Here is a 19,207-nt window from a genome sequence, read left to right on the forward strand (position 1 = left end):
CCCCCAATTAAAAGGCAGATTGTCGAAAAAGATTAAAAAGTTTCTTGTAGGCAACTATATGTTGCCTACAAGAAACTCACTTTGAATATAAAGACACAAATAAATTAAAAATAAGAGATGGAAGAAGAGACACCATGCTAACACTAACCAGTAGTAAGGTCGGGTGTCTGTATTAATGTCAAAGTAAATTTCAGAGTCAAGAATATTACCAGAGATAAAGAAGGATCTTTCATAATGGTAAAGGGGTCAATTCATCCACAGAACATAACAATGCTAGATGTTACGATGCTAACGATGGAGCTTAAAATACATGAAGCAAAAAAAGATAGAACTGCAGGAGAAACAGACACATCCACAATCACAGAGACGTCGGCATTCCTACTCAATATTGGGGTAAGCAGACAGAAAAGCATGGCCAGCCATCTTGCTCTAGTGACATCTGTAGAACATCCCACCCAGTCACACAAGATAGACCACGTTCTGGTCCATAAGCAATTCTCAATCAATTTAAAATATCTCAAGTATTACAAAATATGCTGTCTAACTGTAATGGAATTAAATTTGAAATCAACAGAAGAAAGCTATCTAGAAAATCTCCAAATATTTGAAAACTCAATAACACACTTCAAAATATCCCATGAATCAAAAAAGAAATCAAAAGAGAAATTAAGTCTTTTGAAATGAGTGGACAGAAAGCACAAATATAGAAATGTGTGGGACACAGCGAAAGCCACGTGTAGAGAGAAGTTTATAGAACTGAACATTGTATCAGGCCAAAAGTAAGGGTTTAAACCCATGCCACCAGCTTCTTCCTCAAGACACTAGAAAAGAGGAATAAATCGCGGACGCTGCCCCCGTGTGTCAGGATTTGGTAACAAATGGGGTGGGTCGGAGAAGGGGTCATCGTGCCAGGTCTTGGGCCTGAGCAGAACACGGACATGACAGCCCATCTCTGCGCACGTGGACTGGGGGCGTCCGTCAGAAATCAGGGCGCCCAGGGAGTGGGGTGCAGGGTGAGATCTAGGCTCAGGCGCATCTGAGGATGGTGTCAGCACAGAGAGGCATTTGAACCACGGACTAGACGGGCTTCTGGGGGTGGGGGGAGGCGAGAAGCGGGGGGCCTCCTGCCAGGCCCCATCGGGGGACCATGTCTGCTTCTCCTCTTCCTCTCACCAAGTGGAGTAAAATATATTAAATCCCCAGCATGAGGAGGACAGATGGAGGGGTCCTCGCTGGCGAGAGGGATCTGCCGGTTTCTGGACACCAAGTGTGGGGAGGAGTGAGTCACAGGAAGAGGTTTTTCCTGATGAACTCGCCGCCTGGCGTGGTGTGGACGGCTGTACCCACAGGAGTGCAGCTGCTGCTTCCTGCAGGGCATCCCTGGCCACCACAGAGGTGGGAAGCGGGCCCAGCACACTTGGGGTGGCCTCTGATGGGAGGTGTCCCGGGTCCTGGCGGGATGGCCAGAGGATGCCCCCACCTTCCCGGCGCCCCTCGCCTGCCATCTCAGGGTGGGTTCTTCAGGGTCGGGGGTACTGAGTCCGGTTGACCTGAACAGCCCCCGGGGCTGCTTCCGTGCCCAGGGTCCACGGAGGCCTGGGCTGCCCACTCGTGGCCACGTGAAGCAGGCCGGCGCTCACTGGCCCGTGTGACTGATGGCGGCTGACGGCCTGCAGCCTGGAGCACCCCTGGCGCTCGCTGACCCACTTTCTCCACCGTGGGCTGGAAACATTTACATAACAGATGGCCCCAGACCCTGGCGGAGATGTTTCTAATTAAAAGGAGGCGTGGCATCCCCGCCTGGACCCCCCGCCGTCCGGTTCATCGGTGCAGGCACCTTAGCCTTGGCGCGCACCCTGAGCTTAGGAAGGGCTTTGCAGGGCTGCTGCAGGGTGTCTGCGTGGCAGGGAGCCATGTCTATTTGGTGCCACTCCGATCGTTTGAACTCAGACCTGGACGCTGTGCGGACCTTGGGCGGGGGCCTCTCGGCTCTGTCCTCCACACAGTCAGGCTGAGTCACCCGCACGCGCACCTCGCTCTCTAACCATCCTTCAGGTCCGCTACTGTGACCATTCCTTGCCTGTAAATCTTAAAACGGAGCCTAAATGTTGCCTGGCGGGCGAAGTGCTGAACCGATACACTGCAGAAATTATACAATAAGCGGACCCGTGATATGGGATGTAAAGCATTTTCTGAAAACTTTATAAAGGGGGACACTCAGCTGTTTGGCAGTTTAGTTAATAGAGACTGAGTCCACTTTAGAATGAGGATAACTAAGGAATCTCGACTCTAGACATAAAGGGAACACAGATCTGTAATCTCCTGGCTTTTTAAGGGTGAAGGGGAGGATTCTGGCACCAATGTGGTGGGAAATGGGCAGATCCAAGGTGACAGCAGAGCAGACACACGGGGGTCCCCAGGCTTGCTGGTCACCCCTTTTCCCCTCCAGCGGCTGAGGGAGCTGGTCCGGTGTCCCTCATCACAGAGGTGACACTGAGGCCCAGGACCACGCGTTAGTCAGCAGTGAGGCCAGGTCACTCGCTGGCGGGCTTTCCCTGAGGCCCATCCCCCCTGCCATGTACCCCAGGCCCCCACAGGTGCCACACTGTGAGTCCCGGGGCCAGCCCTTCCTCGTGCTGACTGGGGTGCCCAGGAAGCCTCTGCCTTTCCCCAGCAGCGATGCTGAAGGCGGCAGCCCACCGACCCACCCGCCCGCCCAGGCCCGGTCACCTGACGTGTGCCTTCCCTTGCCAGGTGACACCATCTGGGCCCCATCTGTCCTTCCTCACGGCACCCTCGGCACCTTGAGCCACCACCCCCAGCTACATTTTGGAAGAAAGATGGAGTCCAAGGTCTCAGAAGGTGGCCTGAACGTGACGCTGACCATCCGCCTGCTGATGCACGGAAAGGTGCGGGGGCGGGAGGGGGGAGGGGGGGGCACGCCCACCGCAGGGGTCTTCGCTTCGTATTAGGCTTTTTAAATTCTAAGCGATCTCCGACTTACAAAGCAGCTGCAGTGCCGTCCAGATTACGTTTCTCCCAGAACCTTTCGCGACTGAGCTGCCCGCCTGCTGCCGCATCCCCTGTGCCCTAGTGTGTATTTTCTACATGTGAGGGCGTTCTCCTCCAGCACACTAACACTGATGCACACGTGCCGGCCAGGTGGCTAGGGCCCCACTCAAGTGCACGGGCCATCCCAGGGCTGCCCTTCCGACAGGCGCTCCCCACGCTTCCTTTGCCTTTTGCTTTGAAAGCAAAGTTCCCACCCAGTTCTTCTGTAGAAAGAATGTCCCTCACTTTGGCTTTTTCTGACGTTTCCTCACCGTTGGCAGGAGTGTCACAGAAGCTTTCCTATCAGGTAGTCCGGATTTCAGGGTGTCACTTGGTGGGGAGCACCTGCTGGGCGTCTCCCCAACTCCTCTTCCACAGTCATCAGGGCGTCTTTGCTGGCGGGTCCTTAGGTGTTGCATGAACGTCCTGTGTGCCACCCTTGCTTCATTCGTGGCTTCCTGGACGCAGGGTTTGCTGTTCTGCTCGCATCACCCCCCATGCTGTCCCCACGCTGTCCCCACGCTGTCCCCGCACTGTCGTTATTGATTTTGATGCTCACATTGTCCCTGACTTGGCCGCGGTCGCCCCACCGAGCTGGCCCGCATCCTTTGGGGGGACCAGCGTTCTGACTGCGTGTCCTCTCTGCACACCACTGTCGCTCATCCTTACTTTCCCGCTGGTCCTGGAGTCAGCTGTTTCTCTAGAGAACCCGACTCCCTTGAGTGGAGGATGGTGGGATGGTGTTAGAGCCCAGAGGTGGGCACGTGGGGTGCTCATGGCTTTTGGGCTGCTGTGGGCCCCAGACAGAGCTAGGGAATATGTGTTTGTGTGTGTGGGTGGGTGGGTGTGGGTGTGTGTAGAATCATACACACCTATGTCTGCGCACATTTGCGCACTATTTATTTCCATATTTATCTCTAAATTGGGCTCCGAGTTCACACCCCCTATTCCAGTCCAATAGCACAGGGTTCATCCTGGCTCCTCTGTCTGGTGTTCGTACCATGAGAAACCCAGGGGACGGCAGAGGCTGGCATAGTGCCTGGGGCACTGCTCTCCCTAGATTTCCGGAAACTGGTGCTCACACCTACAGCCTCCCTTTCCGTGATGGAGGGATGCTGACCGCCTTTCCCGCTCCCAGGGTGGGTAGCATTTGGTCAAGGTTGTCAGAAGCTGGGTGTATACCGTGGAGGACAGTCTGAGGTCAGATGCACGGCCCCCCCTCCAGCAGCTGCTGCCACAGCAAGTACCAAACCCTGCCCCTGGGAGGTGAGGCGCCCTGGCTGCCGGAGGGGCCACCACCCCGTGCCCAGCTGCCCTTTGCTGCCACAGCCCCTGCTGCACACGCGCCCTCCTGGCCTCGCAGAACTGAGGCGTTTCCCAGGACACTGTGATCGCTGAGGGCTTCACTGTAATGAGGAAGATGAGTTTGATTGTGGAAGCCGCTCTCTGCAGCTAGAAGCAGGCTGGCCCCGCCTCCCTGAGGTGCCGTGGCGGAGCCTGTGGGTCTGTCCCAGGCTGGGCAGTGCTGCGACGGGCAGTCCTGGCCGGGAGCGAGTCTGAACCATTGCGGGCCCCAGGCTTTAGAACCATGGCGGTGTGCTCCAGAGTTTTTCAGTGTTCTACGTTTTTTAAAAAAAGTCAAATAGCAATAGCAGCGCTGAATTTTTATACATCACAAAATCATTGGGGGAGATTTTATCTTTCATCCATTTCTTGCAGGGTTTCCTTGAGGGCTTAAGTGCACAGGTGATACCTGTTGGCATGTTTATCTGGACAGCAGCTGGCCATTCTCTTTCTCTTTGTCTGCCCGCTCCCTCCCGACCGCCCAGCCTCCCGTCCGCGTGCGTGACCCGGAAGGCGGACGCCCTTGTGGCGCCTGTCGCAGGGGTTTTGCTCCTTCTGCTCTGTGACGTCATCTTTCTGTGATTCTTTTCCCACAGGAAGTTGGCAGCATCATCGGGAAGGTAATTATTTTTTTTATTCTTATTTTTTTGGCTGCCTTGGGTCTTCGTAGCTACGCGTGGGCTTTCTCTAGTTGCGGTGAGCGGTGGCTTCTCTTGTTGCAGGGCACGGGCTCTAGGCGTGCAGGCTTCAGTAGTTGCGGCATGTGGGCTCAGTAGTTGTGGCTCGCGGGCTCTAGAGCACAGGCTCAGTAGTTGTGGCGCGTGGGCTTAGTTGCTCTGCGGCACATGGGATCTTCCTGGACCAGGGCTCGAACCATTGTCCCCTGCATTGGCAGGCGGATTCTTAACCACTGCGCCACCAGGGAAGTCCCAGAAAGGTAATTATTGAGTGAACTCTGCCTCTAGCAGGGTATCTCAGAGGGACAGTGAGGTCTGGAGCACCCCTGTGCAGGGGGGTGAGCCGCACACGGTGTGTGCCAGGTGAGCAGTGAGGATCCCACTGGAATCCTGCCCCGTCGCCTTCAGGCTGCACCCCCATGAGGCTGGTCGCAGAGCTTCCCGTTGTCCAGCCCTGTGGGAGCTGGGGAGTCATCCCCCGAGGCAGCCCCGCCGCCCACCTGCCCTGGTGGCCAGTCCTTCTTCCCGGGTTTGAGAGCTCAGTACCAGTTCCCACGTGCATTCCTGGGAGCAGTCTCCCACCTCCGGCCTGAGTGGTGGTGAGTCCATTCTCAAAGAAACGTTCCCCTGGGGAAAGTGAGCGCTGGTTTGGAAGCTGGGTGCGTGTAGGAGAGAGGTGGGCCAGGACCCCGCACCCCCATTCCTTGCGACCGTCTCTGGCTTCGCTGGTTCCTCGTGGTCCCTGAATGGTGGGGGATCCCCCGGAGCTCAGAGTCAGGCTTCTTTTCACAAGTTCCTCGTGGGATCACCCGAGGGCCTCGTCCCCACTTTGCCGGCTGTGAGGCTGGGGGACGGGTGCAAACACGCCCCGTGGAGCAGGTGCCCAGGCCAAGCGTGGAGCCGCATCAGGTCCCTGGGGCCAGGTCTGCCCAGCCCACAGCCTGTGCCCTGGGCGAGGTGGCGGGAGGGCCAGGGAGTCACGCATGCCGGGCCCAGAGCCCACCTTCGAGGGCTGGGGCGCCCGGCCTCCCGTGCCTGTGGTGGAAGCCCAAGTGACCCCCTCCCTTGTCTGAACCTCTGTTCCAGAAAGGAGAGACCGTGAAGAAGATGCGTGAAGAGGTGAGTTGGCGCCCTGAGCCACATGCTGTTTCTGGGAGGGCGGGAGGGAGGAGGCCAGGGCCTCCTAGCAGCTCTGCGCCCAGCCCCATGCGGCCGGGACCCGCCGGGAGCCCCGCATGGCAGGGATGTGAGCGAGGGGTGGCCATGCGGAGCCCCGAAGCACACACCAGCAGTTCAGGTGCCCTCCCGGTCACGACCGGGTCACAGCCAGCACAGTAGGACAGGACCGGCCATCAGTGCCGAGGCTCGGGCACCACCAGCCGGCAGGAGTCCCCGGTGGTCAGTAGGATCCAGCCCACTGCCGGCCCCAAGGCTTTAATCCAGTTTCTGGGGTCTGCGTACCTCCCTCCCAGAGCGGGGCAAGGATCAACATCTCGGAAGGAAACTGCCCAGAAAGAATCGTGACCATCACGGGCCCGACAGACGCCATCTTCAAGGCCTTTGCCATGATCGCCTACAAGTTTGAGGAGGTAAGGGGCGCCCCTAGGGAGCCCTGTCCCAGAAGAGGGGACGTCTCAGCCCCTCTGCCTCCTCTGCCTCCCCGGGGACTGCCCCCTCCGGTCCACCTGGTGACAGGCCAGGGTCCCTCCACCCCCAAGGCCCCCCTCCCTCACTGAGCGGTCCCTCGGGGCCTGCCCCCAGAGCACGAGTCCTCAGGGAAGGCCTGGCGCCGGCAGTGAAGCAGCCACGTCCAGGCCTCAGCCCTGTCCACAGCAGCTGACCCCCAGTGTGTTTAGCTTGGCTCAGATGTGGACGGACAAAGGGAGACCCAGGCCTGGGAAATCTACATGCATTTATGTGTCTGTGCACTTTTGTGTACATCTGTCAGAGTTCAACCTTAAGATTTTTATGTGTTTCTGATATTTTTGAAATTGCTAAAAGTTATCTGGAGATGCATTTGGTGTCTTTACTTGAAGGGTGATCAAGCTGGGGAGTAAGTCCTTCTGTCAAATGGATCACCCTCTGTCCAAGCCCCTCTCTGCCCGCCAGGCCTTAGGGACAGAGGTCAGACCCTGCGTCCAGGCACCCTGGGGGTCTGCGCCCCACCCTGCAGCAGCAGTGCGACTGCCCAGATGTGCATGTCTGGGGGTCCCCTTGTGTTCTCCAGCCGCCCCGCCTCGTCCCCTGAGCCTGGCCTGGCCGTGCAGCCCCTGTGACCAGCCCAGCCCGGCCACCGTGTCCTCCCGCTGTTCACCCTCAGCCGTTTGCCATCGTGCCTCTGCCTCCCCCTCGTCCTCATCTCCCCAACCCCCGACAGGGAGCCTGCTAGGCTCTCGCGGCCGACGCACGTGCCTCTCCCTCCCCAGGACATCATTAACTGCATGAGCAACAGCCCAGCCACCAGCAAGCCCCCGGTGACGCTGAGGTTGGTGGTCCCCGCCAGCCAGTGCGGGTCCCTGATCGGCAAAGGCGGCTCCAAGATCAAGGAGATCAGGGAGGTAACGAGCCCTCCCCGCCCGGGAGCCGAGCGCCGGGCGGGTCAGGATGTCCCTAGGGCAGAGCACTAGCCGGGTCCCTGCAGACCCTGCAGCACAGAGCTTGCAGCAGGGGAGGGACGAGCCACAAGGCAGAGTGACCGTGGGAGCCCCCGCTGTGGGCGTCACGCAGAGGAGCCCAGGCCTGACTCCCGGGATGCGGCCGTGGCACCCCCACCCAGTCCTGGGCTCCAGGGCCCGGGCCCTGCCCCCCGGGAGGCTGCCGCTCCCACTGCCGGGGCCCGTTTCCTGAGAGTCACTGCGCCGTCCCAGCTGGGGTGGGGCTTGCCTGAGGCGCCCACCTTACCTTCACAAGCTCATCTCCCAAGGAAAGCCCAAGGCCTTCCTTCCCCAAAGGATGGCAGCCCCCAGGCTTGATTCCTTCCAGGAAAGACGGCCGCACGCTTTAGGCCCCATACTGGGATCCAGCTTTCTCTGTGACCTCAAACTCCACAGAGAGAGAGAATTCCACATATGTGAAAAAAAAACTCTTTCTCCTGAGATGCTGCTTCCGCACCCAGCGTCGCCCGCCCTGCTCCAGGTCCGCGGTGCCCTGGCAGCGGCGGGCTGAGCTGGATGGGGCTGCCCCGGGGGCTCCAGACGGAGCGTGCGGAGGAAGGGCGTGGGGGGTGACCTGGGGCAGCGTCGGGGGGCGTCCCAAGGCGTGCTGTGCCCTCGACGCCCCCGGGGGCACCCAGGAAGTGCCGCTGCAGCGCACACTGCCCCCCTCGGTGGGGCCCCTTCCAACGTCTGGTCTCTCCAGTCCACAGGTGCCCAGGTCCAGGTGGCCGGGGACATGCTGCCCAACTCCACGGAGCGGGCAGTGACCATCTCGGGGACCCCCGACGCCATCATCCAGTGTGTCAAGCAAATCTGTGTGGTCATGCTGGAGGTACAGTCTGTCAACAAGTCCAGGGCTCCTCGCCAGCCTGCCCCGCACTCCGTGCCGGCCGGGGCTTCTGAGCGTTGGAGGCCTCGGGGCCCTGAGGATTCATGTGGTCAGGGTCGCGTGAGGGCGGGCCTCAGGGACGGCCTGGGTGCAGGCTCCGTGGGAGGGCAGCCGCCGGCTCCTGCCGCCTCGGGTGGGTCAGTCGTCTTCACTGGGGATCTGGGGAGAGAACGGAGAACGTGGGGGGCATGAGCCCCTCCCCTCATTTCTGGAACTGGATCAAGAGTTAGTAGTCCATGGTGTGAGGGGCGTTCAGCAAAGGGTCAGTCCTTAAAAGTGGTGCAGGTGTGCCCTGGGGCCAGGTCTGGGCTGGAGATGCAGATGGAGTGAAGAGGCCCACGCCATGGACAGGACCCCACTGCATGGGACCAGCCTGAGGGCGTCAGAGACGCTGCCGAGGTACAATGGGCAGGACTTAGGAAAAGCACACGAAAATGCCCCAACTGTGAAGACAGAAAGAAGTAAACAAAAGGATTAACCAAAGGAGAAGCAAGGAAGGCACAGCTGAGCAGGAAAAACCTCTCTTGAAAATCTGAGGGAAAAAACCCCAAGATTTAACTTTCAATCAATACCCAAACTGCTGCAAGATTAATTGAAGCTATCAATAATAGTTGCTGGTCTTTCTTAAGCTAAAATGAAGTCATCGTGCCTCAGACGAAAGGTTTCAATACCTGTGCTGGTGGCCCGGCCACCTGGGCCCTCCTCCCCCCATGCCCGAAGCTCTTGACGGAGGGTCTGCCTGAGGTGACAGCAGTCTCCCCCAGGAATTAGCCTCGGGGGGGTGGGCAGCGGTGGGTTCTCCCTCTTTTGTACTTGACATGGTGTTAAAGCACCATGTCCAACTCCTTAAAAAAGAATTTGTATCGTTTTTATTTTCCTGAAGTATGATATTGGGAAATCAAAACTATTTTTCTAGATATTTCGTTCTGAAGCTTTCCCCACACGCTGGTCACGGTGAGGATGAGTGTTCTCTTCAGTCCTGGCGCTGTGACCGTGAGGGGCCGTGAGGGTGGGTAGCGAGCAGGGCCCGGCACCCCTAGTGTGGCAGATGCCCAAGCGGCCTGGTGGGTGGCAGTGCCCAGGCGAGGCGGGGTGGCGTGAACCACTCCAGGAGGGACGCCACCTCCGATGTCCCCGACGAGGTCAGAACAGGATATGTGGGCTCCTCAGGACCCCTCCCACGTGGCCTTGCTTGTGCCACGTTTGTGGTCAGACGTGACCCCACAGGAGAGCTTGACCCCGTTGGCTGTGGGGCGCTGGTGCCCCCAGGGCCGTGAAACGGCGAACGCTGAAGCACACGGGCAGGCGTGATTGGTCCTCGAGGGACGGGGACGAGGCCTCCTGCCGTTGGTGTCACGAAGCCCCCGGAGGCCGGAGCAGCCACTTATGGGGGAGGAAGCGGCACCGCAGCTAGGAGCCCCTGGTCCGGTGTTAAATGAAGAGTGACTGGAGTTTCGGGCTCTGGGGTGGGGGGCTCCGCCCATGAAATCACTACCGAAGGAGGGAGGGGCTGCTCAAGGTGTGGCGGGTCAGTGGAGAACGCGAGGGTCGGGGCTGCAGCCCTGGGTCGGGGGCGTGTGCTCAGAAGGCCTCCCTCCACCAGAGGTCAGCTCGAAGGGAACTGGGCGTCATGGCCATCAGGGCCAGTGGAGGGCAGGCGCTGCCGTCGGCGGGGTCAGAGTGCACCATGGAGCAAGGTGACAGTTGAGGCTGAGAAGCGGGGAGCCCACCCACCAGCTCAGGGATGGAGTGGGGGCAGCAGCTGGACCGAGTCCTCCTTTTGCAGCGGAAACGGTCACTCAGGGTAGTCACGCTTCCTGCACGGTGACCCCTAATCGCCCCGAGACCACAGAGAACCCGGCTGTAGAGGCACCTGGACACGACCTCAGATGAGCCGGAGACGGGAGGACGGGAGCCCAGCGTCACCCACACGGGGTCAGCACACCGGCCCTCGAAGCAGCCCCTCTTGCTCTCCACAAGATCACGCAGCAGGCCAAGGTCACTCAACATGTCAAGGTCACACAGAACATCCAAGGTCACACAGCAGGCCAAGGTCACATGGTGTGTTCCAGGTCACACAGTAGGCCAAGGTCACACTGTGTTCAAGGTCACACAGCACACATCTAAGGTCACACAGTGTGTTCAAGGGCACGCAGCATGGACAAGTTCGCATGGTGTGGCCTGGGCTGCAGAGTTGAAGCTGCCAACCCCTCTGCTGTCCCCACCTCCCTGTGTGTGTCTTGGGTTGGGTCACTCTGAGGTCACACCGCCTGGTGGCTGGGCCTGGGTGGGCAATGGCCTCAGGAACTCCCAGCAAAGACAGGCTGCCCTGGTCCCTGAGCTCTGTCTCTGGCTGGTGGTGCTGCTGACTCAGGACTCCCGACAACAGCCCGGGCCCAGCCCTGTGGACTTTGCTCCCAGGGAAGACGGTCACCCAGGCAAGGGGACAGGGGAGGGCCTGATGGCTTCTGACCAAGGGGTCAGGTTGACATCATCAGAATCTGGCCGACTTCTGGTGCTTGAGGATATCGTTCACCCCAAGATATGAATCCTATACTTTTGGACACAGAATAATGAAAGGAAATTGTAGCAAATTGCATCACAACTGTGGACTATTTCATTTGGACTCTAAGGTGCATTAAACGATGGCTCTTTTTTTAAATAGTAAAGTTGGATGTTTCTAACTTTCCTGTGACGATGTCGACTGAACATCAGCCCAGGCCACACGAAGCCCCGGCACTGGCACCGAGTCCCCGGGGGATCTTTCCCAAGGACTGAAGGAGGGGGCGCGCCCCTCTCAGAACGTGGCACCTGTGCTGGCACCTGGGGAGGGTCACGTGCGCGGGCAGGGACGCATCCGCCCGCCTCACCCGTCACCCGCCGCCTCCTGCTGGGGCTGTGTGTAGGGCCGTGGTCCCTGGAGGACCTGGGGGCTGGGGAGGGCGGGGCGGCGCGGGGGGGCTCGGAAGGAGGCCTCACGACTGCCAGGCTGCGAAGCTGCTCTAACGCTCTCTCTCCCTCTCCTGTCCCTTTTCCTAGTCCCCACCGAAAGGTGCCACCATTCCCTACCGCCCAAAGCCCGCCTCCACCCCTGTCATTTTTGCAGGTGGTCAGGTAAGAGCCGACCCGCTCTCGGCCTCCACTGCCAACCTCAGCCTTTTACTGCAGCCCCCGCCGCTGCCCGTTAGTGCACTCAGGTTTTCTCCCTTCTCACGTGCACGTGTCCCCCGCGCACGCTGGACGCAGAGCTTTCCCGGCCCGCAGCCGGCCCTGGGGTGGACGCGGACCACCGCGAGAGAGACCCGCCGGGCAGCGTCCGCAGACAGAAAGGGCCGAGGCGGACGCCCTGTGGAGGCTGGGCCCAGGAGGACTCTGGTCCGGGCTCAGGCCTGCTCAGCCAGGCAGCACCGCCCGAGTCTAGCTTCCTGGTGTTTTTAGGAAGCTCAGAGGCAGGAAGGGCCGGGAGCGTTACCAGGGGTTTTATGACTCCTGGTTGAGGCAACTACGACTGTAAGAACTGGCCCCATCTCCCCTGAAATACACGTTCCCAACTTCCCACACACGAGTTTCCCCCAGGAGCACGTGAGGGACGAGACAAGGATGAAGGAGAGGCCAGCTGGGCGTCCCGTTACAGGGACAACCCTCTCCCTCCTCCCTGCCCCACCCTGGCTGCAGGCCCCGCAGGCCGGCCATGGCCACTTCACACACCTGCTGTTTTGGTGGGTGCCCCTGAGCTTTCTCTCCCGCCAGGGAGGGCCTGGAAACCAGGGGTCATGGAGATTTCTGTCTGAGGCCAATGGTTGGCTTAGCGGAACCTGGAGGGGCCGACAGGGGGGCCGTGCCCTGTCTTCTGCCCTTGGGCACTGGGCTCAGAGGCGTCCGCCAGGAGCTCGCTTTGTCCCTTCGCAGCAGGGTCACGGCAGCCGCGGTCGAGGGACTTTGAAAAGGCCAGGCCAGTGTGCCAGGAGAAGCTCTGCGTCCAGGCGGCAGTGCTGTGTGCCTTGTTCAAGGGAGAGTTAAGACAGAGACTTCCCAGATGACCCAGGACGGGAGGGCCGTGAAGGAAAAGAGGCAAATACACACTCTCCACGTTTTTCTCTGCTCTGTAAGGGAACCTCGTCCGGTTTCTCTCCCGCTGAGCCCCGTGAGGTGAGGGCAGGGTCTGAGCTCCTGCGGCAGCGTTTGTGGCGAATCCCCGGGGAGAGGGGGGCAGCGGCTCCAGCAGCCCCCGTGGTTCAGGGCAGCCGCAGACGGCCCGCCTCGTTCAGAGCTCCTTTCCTGCCACACATCCGTGATCAGCGGCAGGTTAGTTACCTGCGTGGCCTCAGCCCCAACATGCGAGCAAGCCCGCGATGATTCCACATGGGGAAGTGCGGGCTTTATTCAGAGGGGAGGCATGTTAACACGAGCCAGAGCCTGGCAGCCTCCCGGGCCCAGCCCAGCCCCGGCCGGCAAAGCAGGGCGTCACCCACCCCGCAGTCAGGACGGCGAGGTCACCGCCACCGTGGGCTTCGCAGGGGCTCAGCACCTTAACCCAGCGCCTGTGCCCTGGGGACAGGTAGCGTGGCCAGTGACTGACTAGTGTTGGTCGCTGGCGGGGGACAGAGTCACAGGAGGGTCACCGCGGCGCTGCAGGTAGCGGGCAGAGGGGCCACTGTACCAGGCCCCGGGCCCTCCCCGCCCGCGTGCAGGACGCGCTGCACACCCAGGCTTCAGAGCCTCCCGCCTCGCCCCGTCCCCGTGAAGACGCCCGCACGTCCCCGCTGCCGAGAGGCACTTCCTGCCGTCCCAGCAGGTTCGGTCCGTAAAGATTTCATCCAGGCGGAACCTGTGACCTGTCGTCTGTCTGTACCTCTGCCCTGAAATGATGGTAGGCGGCCCGTGCACTTCCAGTAGAACTAGAAACCATAACACCTGAGAGATGAAAAGATAAGTCAGAGACTGAAAGTGTCTGGGCTAAAGAACTGCCAGCCGGGGAGCACATGGGCAGCACTGTCCCAGGGCCTGTCACACTCGGGGACACGTTGGCGCAGTGCCTGGTGGCGTCCCACGGCCCCGATCACGCACAGCCTCCCCGGTGCGTGCTGTGTCTCATCAGGTTCCTTTCCTTCCCCACGAGGTGCCCGGGCCTCCCCGAGACGGGGGCTCTGCGCCCACCCCACCTGCAGGCCTAGCGTGGCTGGTGCCGCACGTTCCACCTCACCGAGTCCCAGTGGCAGGTCTTTGTCTTTACTCTCCCTCGACTCTGTGTGGTTTGTTTGTTTTCTGGCTGTGAGTTTCTGGAAGCATCTCGGCTGAGGGACTGTTGAGGCAGGTGGGGCGGGCAGTGGGAGAGGCTCCGGGGCCCACACACGCGCTGCGGCTGCTCCGAGTCACTGTCTTGAAGGCAAGTGACACGGTGACGGCAGAACAAGCCCCCTCTGGGAGCTGTGCCACCAAGAGCACGCTGCCCCCATGTCACAACAGCCACCCGGTCCTCTGAGGCTGGAGGACAATCGGCCAACCTGTGGCTGATTTGGGTGCATTTCTTACTTAACCTGGCGTTCGCAAAATTGGTTTTGAGTCACCTTTTAAAGTTTTCTGTTTTGTTGTTTGGGTTTCTTGGAGTAAATATTTCCTGAAAGTGTTTACTCTGATAGCCGATTCAGTTCTCAAAAGGTTAATAATCAGTGAATCTATGGCAACGGTCAAGCGGATCGTTCTTAGATACTGTCAGTTGGGGAGCAAGGGGGGTGAGTCGGAAGCCATCTGCCTGGTCCTTCCCCTCCCCCCCCGCCCCGCCCCGTCGTGTGTCTGGTTGTAGCTCCAGCCACCGAGGGACCCGGGAGGCTCGACGCCAGGACCCTGCCCCCCATCTCGGCACCCCGGGCCCTGGGAGGGTCGCCTCTCCTACGTGAAGGGGCAAGGCCTTAACCAGAGGGCCCGGGGCCTGCTCACAGGAAAGCCCTCCCTGAGGAGGGCCCTCGTCCCGCAGGGGAGGCCGTGGTGGGGGACACGTGGCTGCCGCTTCTCGAGCTGACGGTGTCTCTCTCTCTCTAGGCCTACACGATCCAGGGACAGTACGCCATCCCCCACCCAGATGTGAGTTTTTACTCTGTCCCTTCACCTCTCTTCTCGTCACCACTTCCCTCCTACCTGCATGCTGCTGTCAATCGCTACTAATATTAATATTACACTATAATATTAATACTGTTCTCAGTGTTCCTGACCTGTGTCATATCCATATGGCCCTGAATAACCTTGAATCTCTTAGCACTAATTCTGCTCCTGTGGAGGACTTGGCCTGATGTCCAATTGTTTTGATTGTGGCTGCAGTCCGGCTATTCCTAGGCACATGGGGCCTCGGGCGGGGGCCACCGGGCTGCTGTGTCCCCGGCGCCTGCCCTGGTGGGCAGGGACAGCTTGGGCCCCGTGGGCACCTGAGCAGGCAGGTGATGTGCCATCAGCAGGTCTGCCGGGATACCTTGGATGGGCGTTTGAACACCTGGCGAAGCTACATGCTCCCTTTCAGTCCCCGGTCGGGGCAGGGTCCACGCATGCACGGGATCCAGGCTGCCGGGACCCCGTGCGGCAGACGAGGCTCTGGCCTAGCGTTGGGACGCGCTCCACGCCCGGGGCCGCTCCGGACTGGGTTCCAGGCTGAGCGCAGCGTTGGTGCTGGAGGACTGGACGCCCCGAGCACACTGCAGCGGGGCCGCAGGCCACAGGGCTGTAGATAGGCTGGGCCGCGAGGTCTGCGCTGCTGGCCCGGGCAGCGGGGTGCGGGGAAGAGAGGGAAGAGGTGGGTGGGTTTGTGCGCCACGGCCGCAGGCACAGCAAGCTGAGGTCCGACCCGAGAAGTGTCCTCTGTCCTGGGAAGGCGGGTCCACGTGCGCTGCTCTCGGAGAGCCAGTGGGGGGCGGGCTCTGTCCAGGCAGAGGGACTGCAGGTGACAGCAATGCCCGCCCACCTTGTGCAGACGCTCGCGCTTTTGAACTGGCAGATGAAGAGCCGGCCGCCTTAAGACGTAAAGTCAGGGCAGGGAGAGTTGTAAGAATTCACTGACACTGAGCACATGTGTGTATTGGAAGTACAGAGATTCAATTCACTATCATTGCAGGACGTTTCTGTTGAATAGAAAAGAAAAACCAACGGCTTTTCCTTTTTAAAAAAATCCTCATTAAGCAACACACATGAATCAAAAGTCAGAGAAAGCTGATGGAGACGGGGCTGGGGGCCGTCCTGATGCCACATGGGGGATGCCTGCCCTGCCCATCCCAGACGACAGTTGGCTGTGACCCAGGGGACGGCAGGTGCTGGAACCCGGGGAGGGGGCTCTTCACCCATGTGGAGTGAGCAAGCATAGCACTGGTGGGGTCAGGACGGGCACTGTGGTGTGTGGGTTCCGTGGGCCCCAATAGAGCGCCCGCATGGGGTGACGGAGATCAGAGGAGAAGCTGGTTTACAGGGTGGCACAGCCTTCACTCCCCATGGCTGGTGGTCTTGTGCCTTTGGAAAAGCTTCTGTGCAAAAGCAGACTCAGAACTCAGCACACTCGGTGGTCTGGGCCATGAGGGACGGTTTACCCCAGAGCAGGTCTGAGATGAGGCTCAGACCCACAGCCCATGGCAGACCTGTGCTTCCCTGCTGCCCGAGGCCTCAGCGCTCCAGGCCTGAATTCCTGGTCTGGAGCTCCTGGTCTGAATTCCCTCGGCTAGAGCACACGCACCTAGCGAGGCCGAGGGACTTTGATTGGTGTGGTTGATTGGTTTTTATATCAATTGGTTGTTTTGCTCTTTCCATGTGATTGTCTCAGTATCTCTTAAAAATGGGTAGTTTCAGTTTTTTTTTGGATTTTAAACTAATTTATAGCTAGCTATTACATGGTTGCCTCATTGAGTTTGACAGAGATTTGAAACACTTGGTTTTTTATCGTGAAAGCACTTTTGTGCAGGACCCTGCGTTCTCCAGAGCCGCACGTGTGATGGAGCAGCTGTTAGGACAAGAGAGCAGGACTTTGATAAATGCTTTTCTTGCAGGAATGGAAACTTGAAGTCTTGGACCATCACTAAGAATCGTTCAAAACAAAATTAAATGGTGACGAGTGACCGTGGCCAGGAAGGCAGTTTTATCTGAGCTTAATATTCAGTAGGAATTTTTTAAAAGCTTCATTTCTTAGAACGCAAATATAATAATTACAGGAAGTACTAATTTATTTTATAAGGTAACTGAATACACCATTTGAATATTTCAACCCCAGTGGCTGACACACAACCCACTGTCATCTCAGCAGCTAATTCCTTCCTAAATCAGGCACAGACTTTGAGAAAATACACTTCTTAGAGCTGAGCATTTCTTCCTCTAGAGCTAAAATGTGCGTAGTTTTTCCTGCTTTCTGGTTTAACCTACGTAAGAATCAGGGCCCCACCCTCACCAGTCTCCCTCCAGGTTCTTGCCTGCCTCGGCCCTTGTTTTACCAGAATCCTTCTGGAAGCTCATAGCTCTTGGGCATTCGGAGAGGCCAAGGACTGCTGGATGACTGGGCCTGTCACAGCTGCAGGCCTTGGTCACGGCTGGCGGCCAGAATGCTCCAGGACGGCCGCCCATGTGTCCTGCCCGAGGGGTCGGGTGTAGTTTCAGATACAAGGAAGGACCATGGTGGCCACAACTCAGGACGCAGGAGCAGATGCGAAGCCTGGACAGACACAGCATGGCCACCACCGCTCTCTCCCACCTCCGCTCTTTCTGTCGCTGTACTGATTACACCGGGAAGAAACTGGTTTCTTCTGGGAGAAATCAGTCAATGTCAAGCATGCCCTCACGTGTGAATCTTATTTCTACTCTTCAAAGTTTCCAAGTCACTCCCTTACTTAGCATCCCCTCATTAAAGGGGTGCTGGAAGTGAGCAGAATCGAGACCAGAAGCCAGCTGGGCCAGCGGCCTCCCTTGGAGCCTGGGCTGGTGAGGACATGGGGCTTCGAGGGGCCCTCGCCAGAGCTGGGGGCCAGGAGCAGCAGAGCTGTCGGTCCCCGCGACGCTGGGTCTCAGCAGAGGGTGTTGAGTATCTGGGGGTAGATGGGCGCCATGTTAGCCGGGAAGCTCTTTACTTAGAGAGGTAGCAGTGGGGAAACTGGAAGCGAGTGAGTCATAGTAAGTAGAAGAAACCAGTGGGAGCGCACAGCTAGATCCCGTGCGGACGGTGGTCCCTGGGGCTCTGCTCACAGTGGACACAGCCAGGGATGGAGTGCGTTCCCCGCCCACCTCCTCGGTGTCCCCCCTCCGGGAGCCCGCAGGGAGGTGCCATTGAGGCTGCTCCTAGCATCTTCTAGTGAGAGCCCTGCACGGCCACCCTGCTGACGCCCGCACCTCTGGCTCTTTGTTCTTCCAAGATGGGAGGATCTTCAATCCTCTCCTTTCGCAGCTCGGAGTGGTGGGGAGGCGCCCCGGCCCCACCTGCCGCAGAGCAGGAAACAGGGGCAGGTTAACTCTTGCCCCCGCCCCTCTCCCCGGGATTGCACACCCTCTCCTCGGAGCTGAGCTCTTCAGTGGCCGGGCCTTCAGCCCGCCCCTCCCAGAATCAGAATCTGCATTTTCACAAGACCCTGGGTAACTTGTTTGCATGGAAAGTCTGAGAAACACCGATAAGGAGGACTGAGAAGGAAGAACACAGATCCAGTTGAAGTCCCAGGGTTAACGGATAGGACGGAGGGAGGGAAGCTTCTAAGAGATGAGCACAGAGAATTTCTCAGAATCAATAAACAAAAAAATCCTCACATTCAGGAATCGCAACAAATCCCCAACTAGATCAACCAAAATCCATTTTAGACGTGTCCAAGTAAAGCCACATGACACCAAAGACCAAAAGTGTATCTTCCAAGAGGAGAGAGAGAAGGAATATTCTAAAGGAGCAATTGTGGTGGCAAAATAAAAGAAAACAACTGTCAACCTAAAATTCAACCTCCAGAGGATCTCCCAAGTTACAGATGTTTTCAGACAAACAACTGTGACCTTCTAAGGGATGCCCGTCAGTAGAAGGAAAATGATCCCAGAAGGAAGACTATAAATGCAAGAAAGAATGGTGAGCAAAAAAAATTACCATTTCTTTCCTTAACATAAGCACAAATCATAAAGAAAACATTGATATTTTTGACTACATTAAAATTTAAACATTTGGGTCAATGAAAACAAACTTTGTAAAATCAAAATCAATGCTATCTAATTGCTGGGATTAACATAACAGAACTAAATGGGCACCAATCACATACGTAAGATTAGGATGTGGCTGAGGGGATTAAAACGTCCTGTAGGTCGTTGTATCGTTCAGGAGGAAGGCAAAGATATTGAATTGAGACTAAATGTACGTGTTAAAATTTCAAAGTGGTGACTATCAGAAACATGTTCACTTTCGTAACTTCCATAAAGGTACGGAGGGGAAAGTGGGTGACAGGAAAAGATTAATCAGTACAAAACAAAGGGAATGAAAAAAAAGAAAATAAACCCTTGAAGATCAGGGCAATTAAAATAAGATGACAGAAATTAGTCTACATCTGTGGGTAATTGTGATCAAAGCGGGAGAAACTTTCCAGTTAAAAAACAAAGGCTATCAGAAAGTT

At 58.0% G+C, this 19,207-nt stretch overlaps 1 protein-coding gene across 17 annotated transcripts in view; it reads left to right on the forward strand.

Moving 5' to 3' along the window:
• Positions 1-19,207, forward strand: part of PCBP3 (poly(rC) binding protein 3) — a 211,351-nt gene that overhangs the window by 181,006 nt on the left and 11,138 nt on the right. For 4 of the 17 annotated variants that reach the window (XM_036851546.1, XM_036851549.1, XM_036851547.1 and 1 more), the window contains 8 exons: positions 2,755-2,909; positions 4,992-5,015; positions 6,159-6,191; positions 6,545-6,661; positions 7,499-7,630; positions 8,430-8,558; positions 11,655-11,798; positions 14,655-14,696. In XM_036851546.1, coding sequence (XP_036707441.1) covers positions 2,755-2,909; positions 4,992-5,015; positions 6,159-6,191; positions 6,545-6,661; positions 7,499-7,630; positions 8,430-8,558; positions 11,655-11,798; positions 14,655-14,696 — 776 coding nt within the window. Of the gene's footprint in view, positions 1-2,498; positions 2,608-2,754; positions 2,910-4,991; positions 5,016-6,158; positions 6,192-6,544; positions 6,662-7,498; positions 7,631-8,429; positions 8,559-11,654; positions 11,799-14,654; positions 14,697-19,207 lie in introns of those variants that run through there. The other 13 variants (XM_036851550.1, XM_036851551.1, XM_036851543.1 and 10 more) reach the window with 9 other exon arrangements.

This window comes from Balaenoptera musculus, chromosome 4 (assembly GCF_009873245.2).
Source record: "Balaenoptera musculus isolate JJ_BM4_2016_0621 chromosome 4, mBalMus1.pri.v3, whole genome shotgun sequence".
NCBI classification, from domain to species: Eukaryota; Metazoa; Chordata; class Mammalia; order Artiodactyla; family Balaenopteridae; genus Balaenoptera; species Balaenoptera musculus.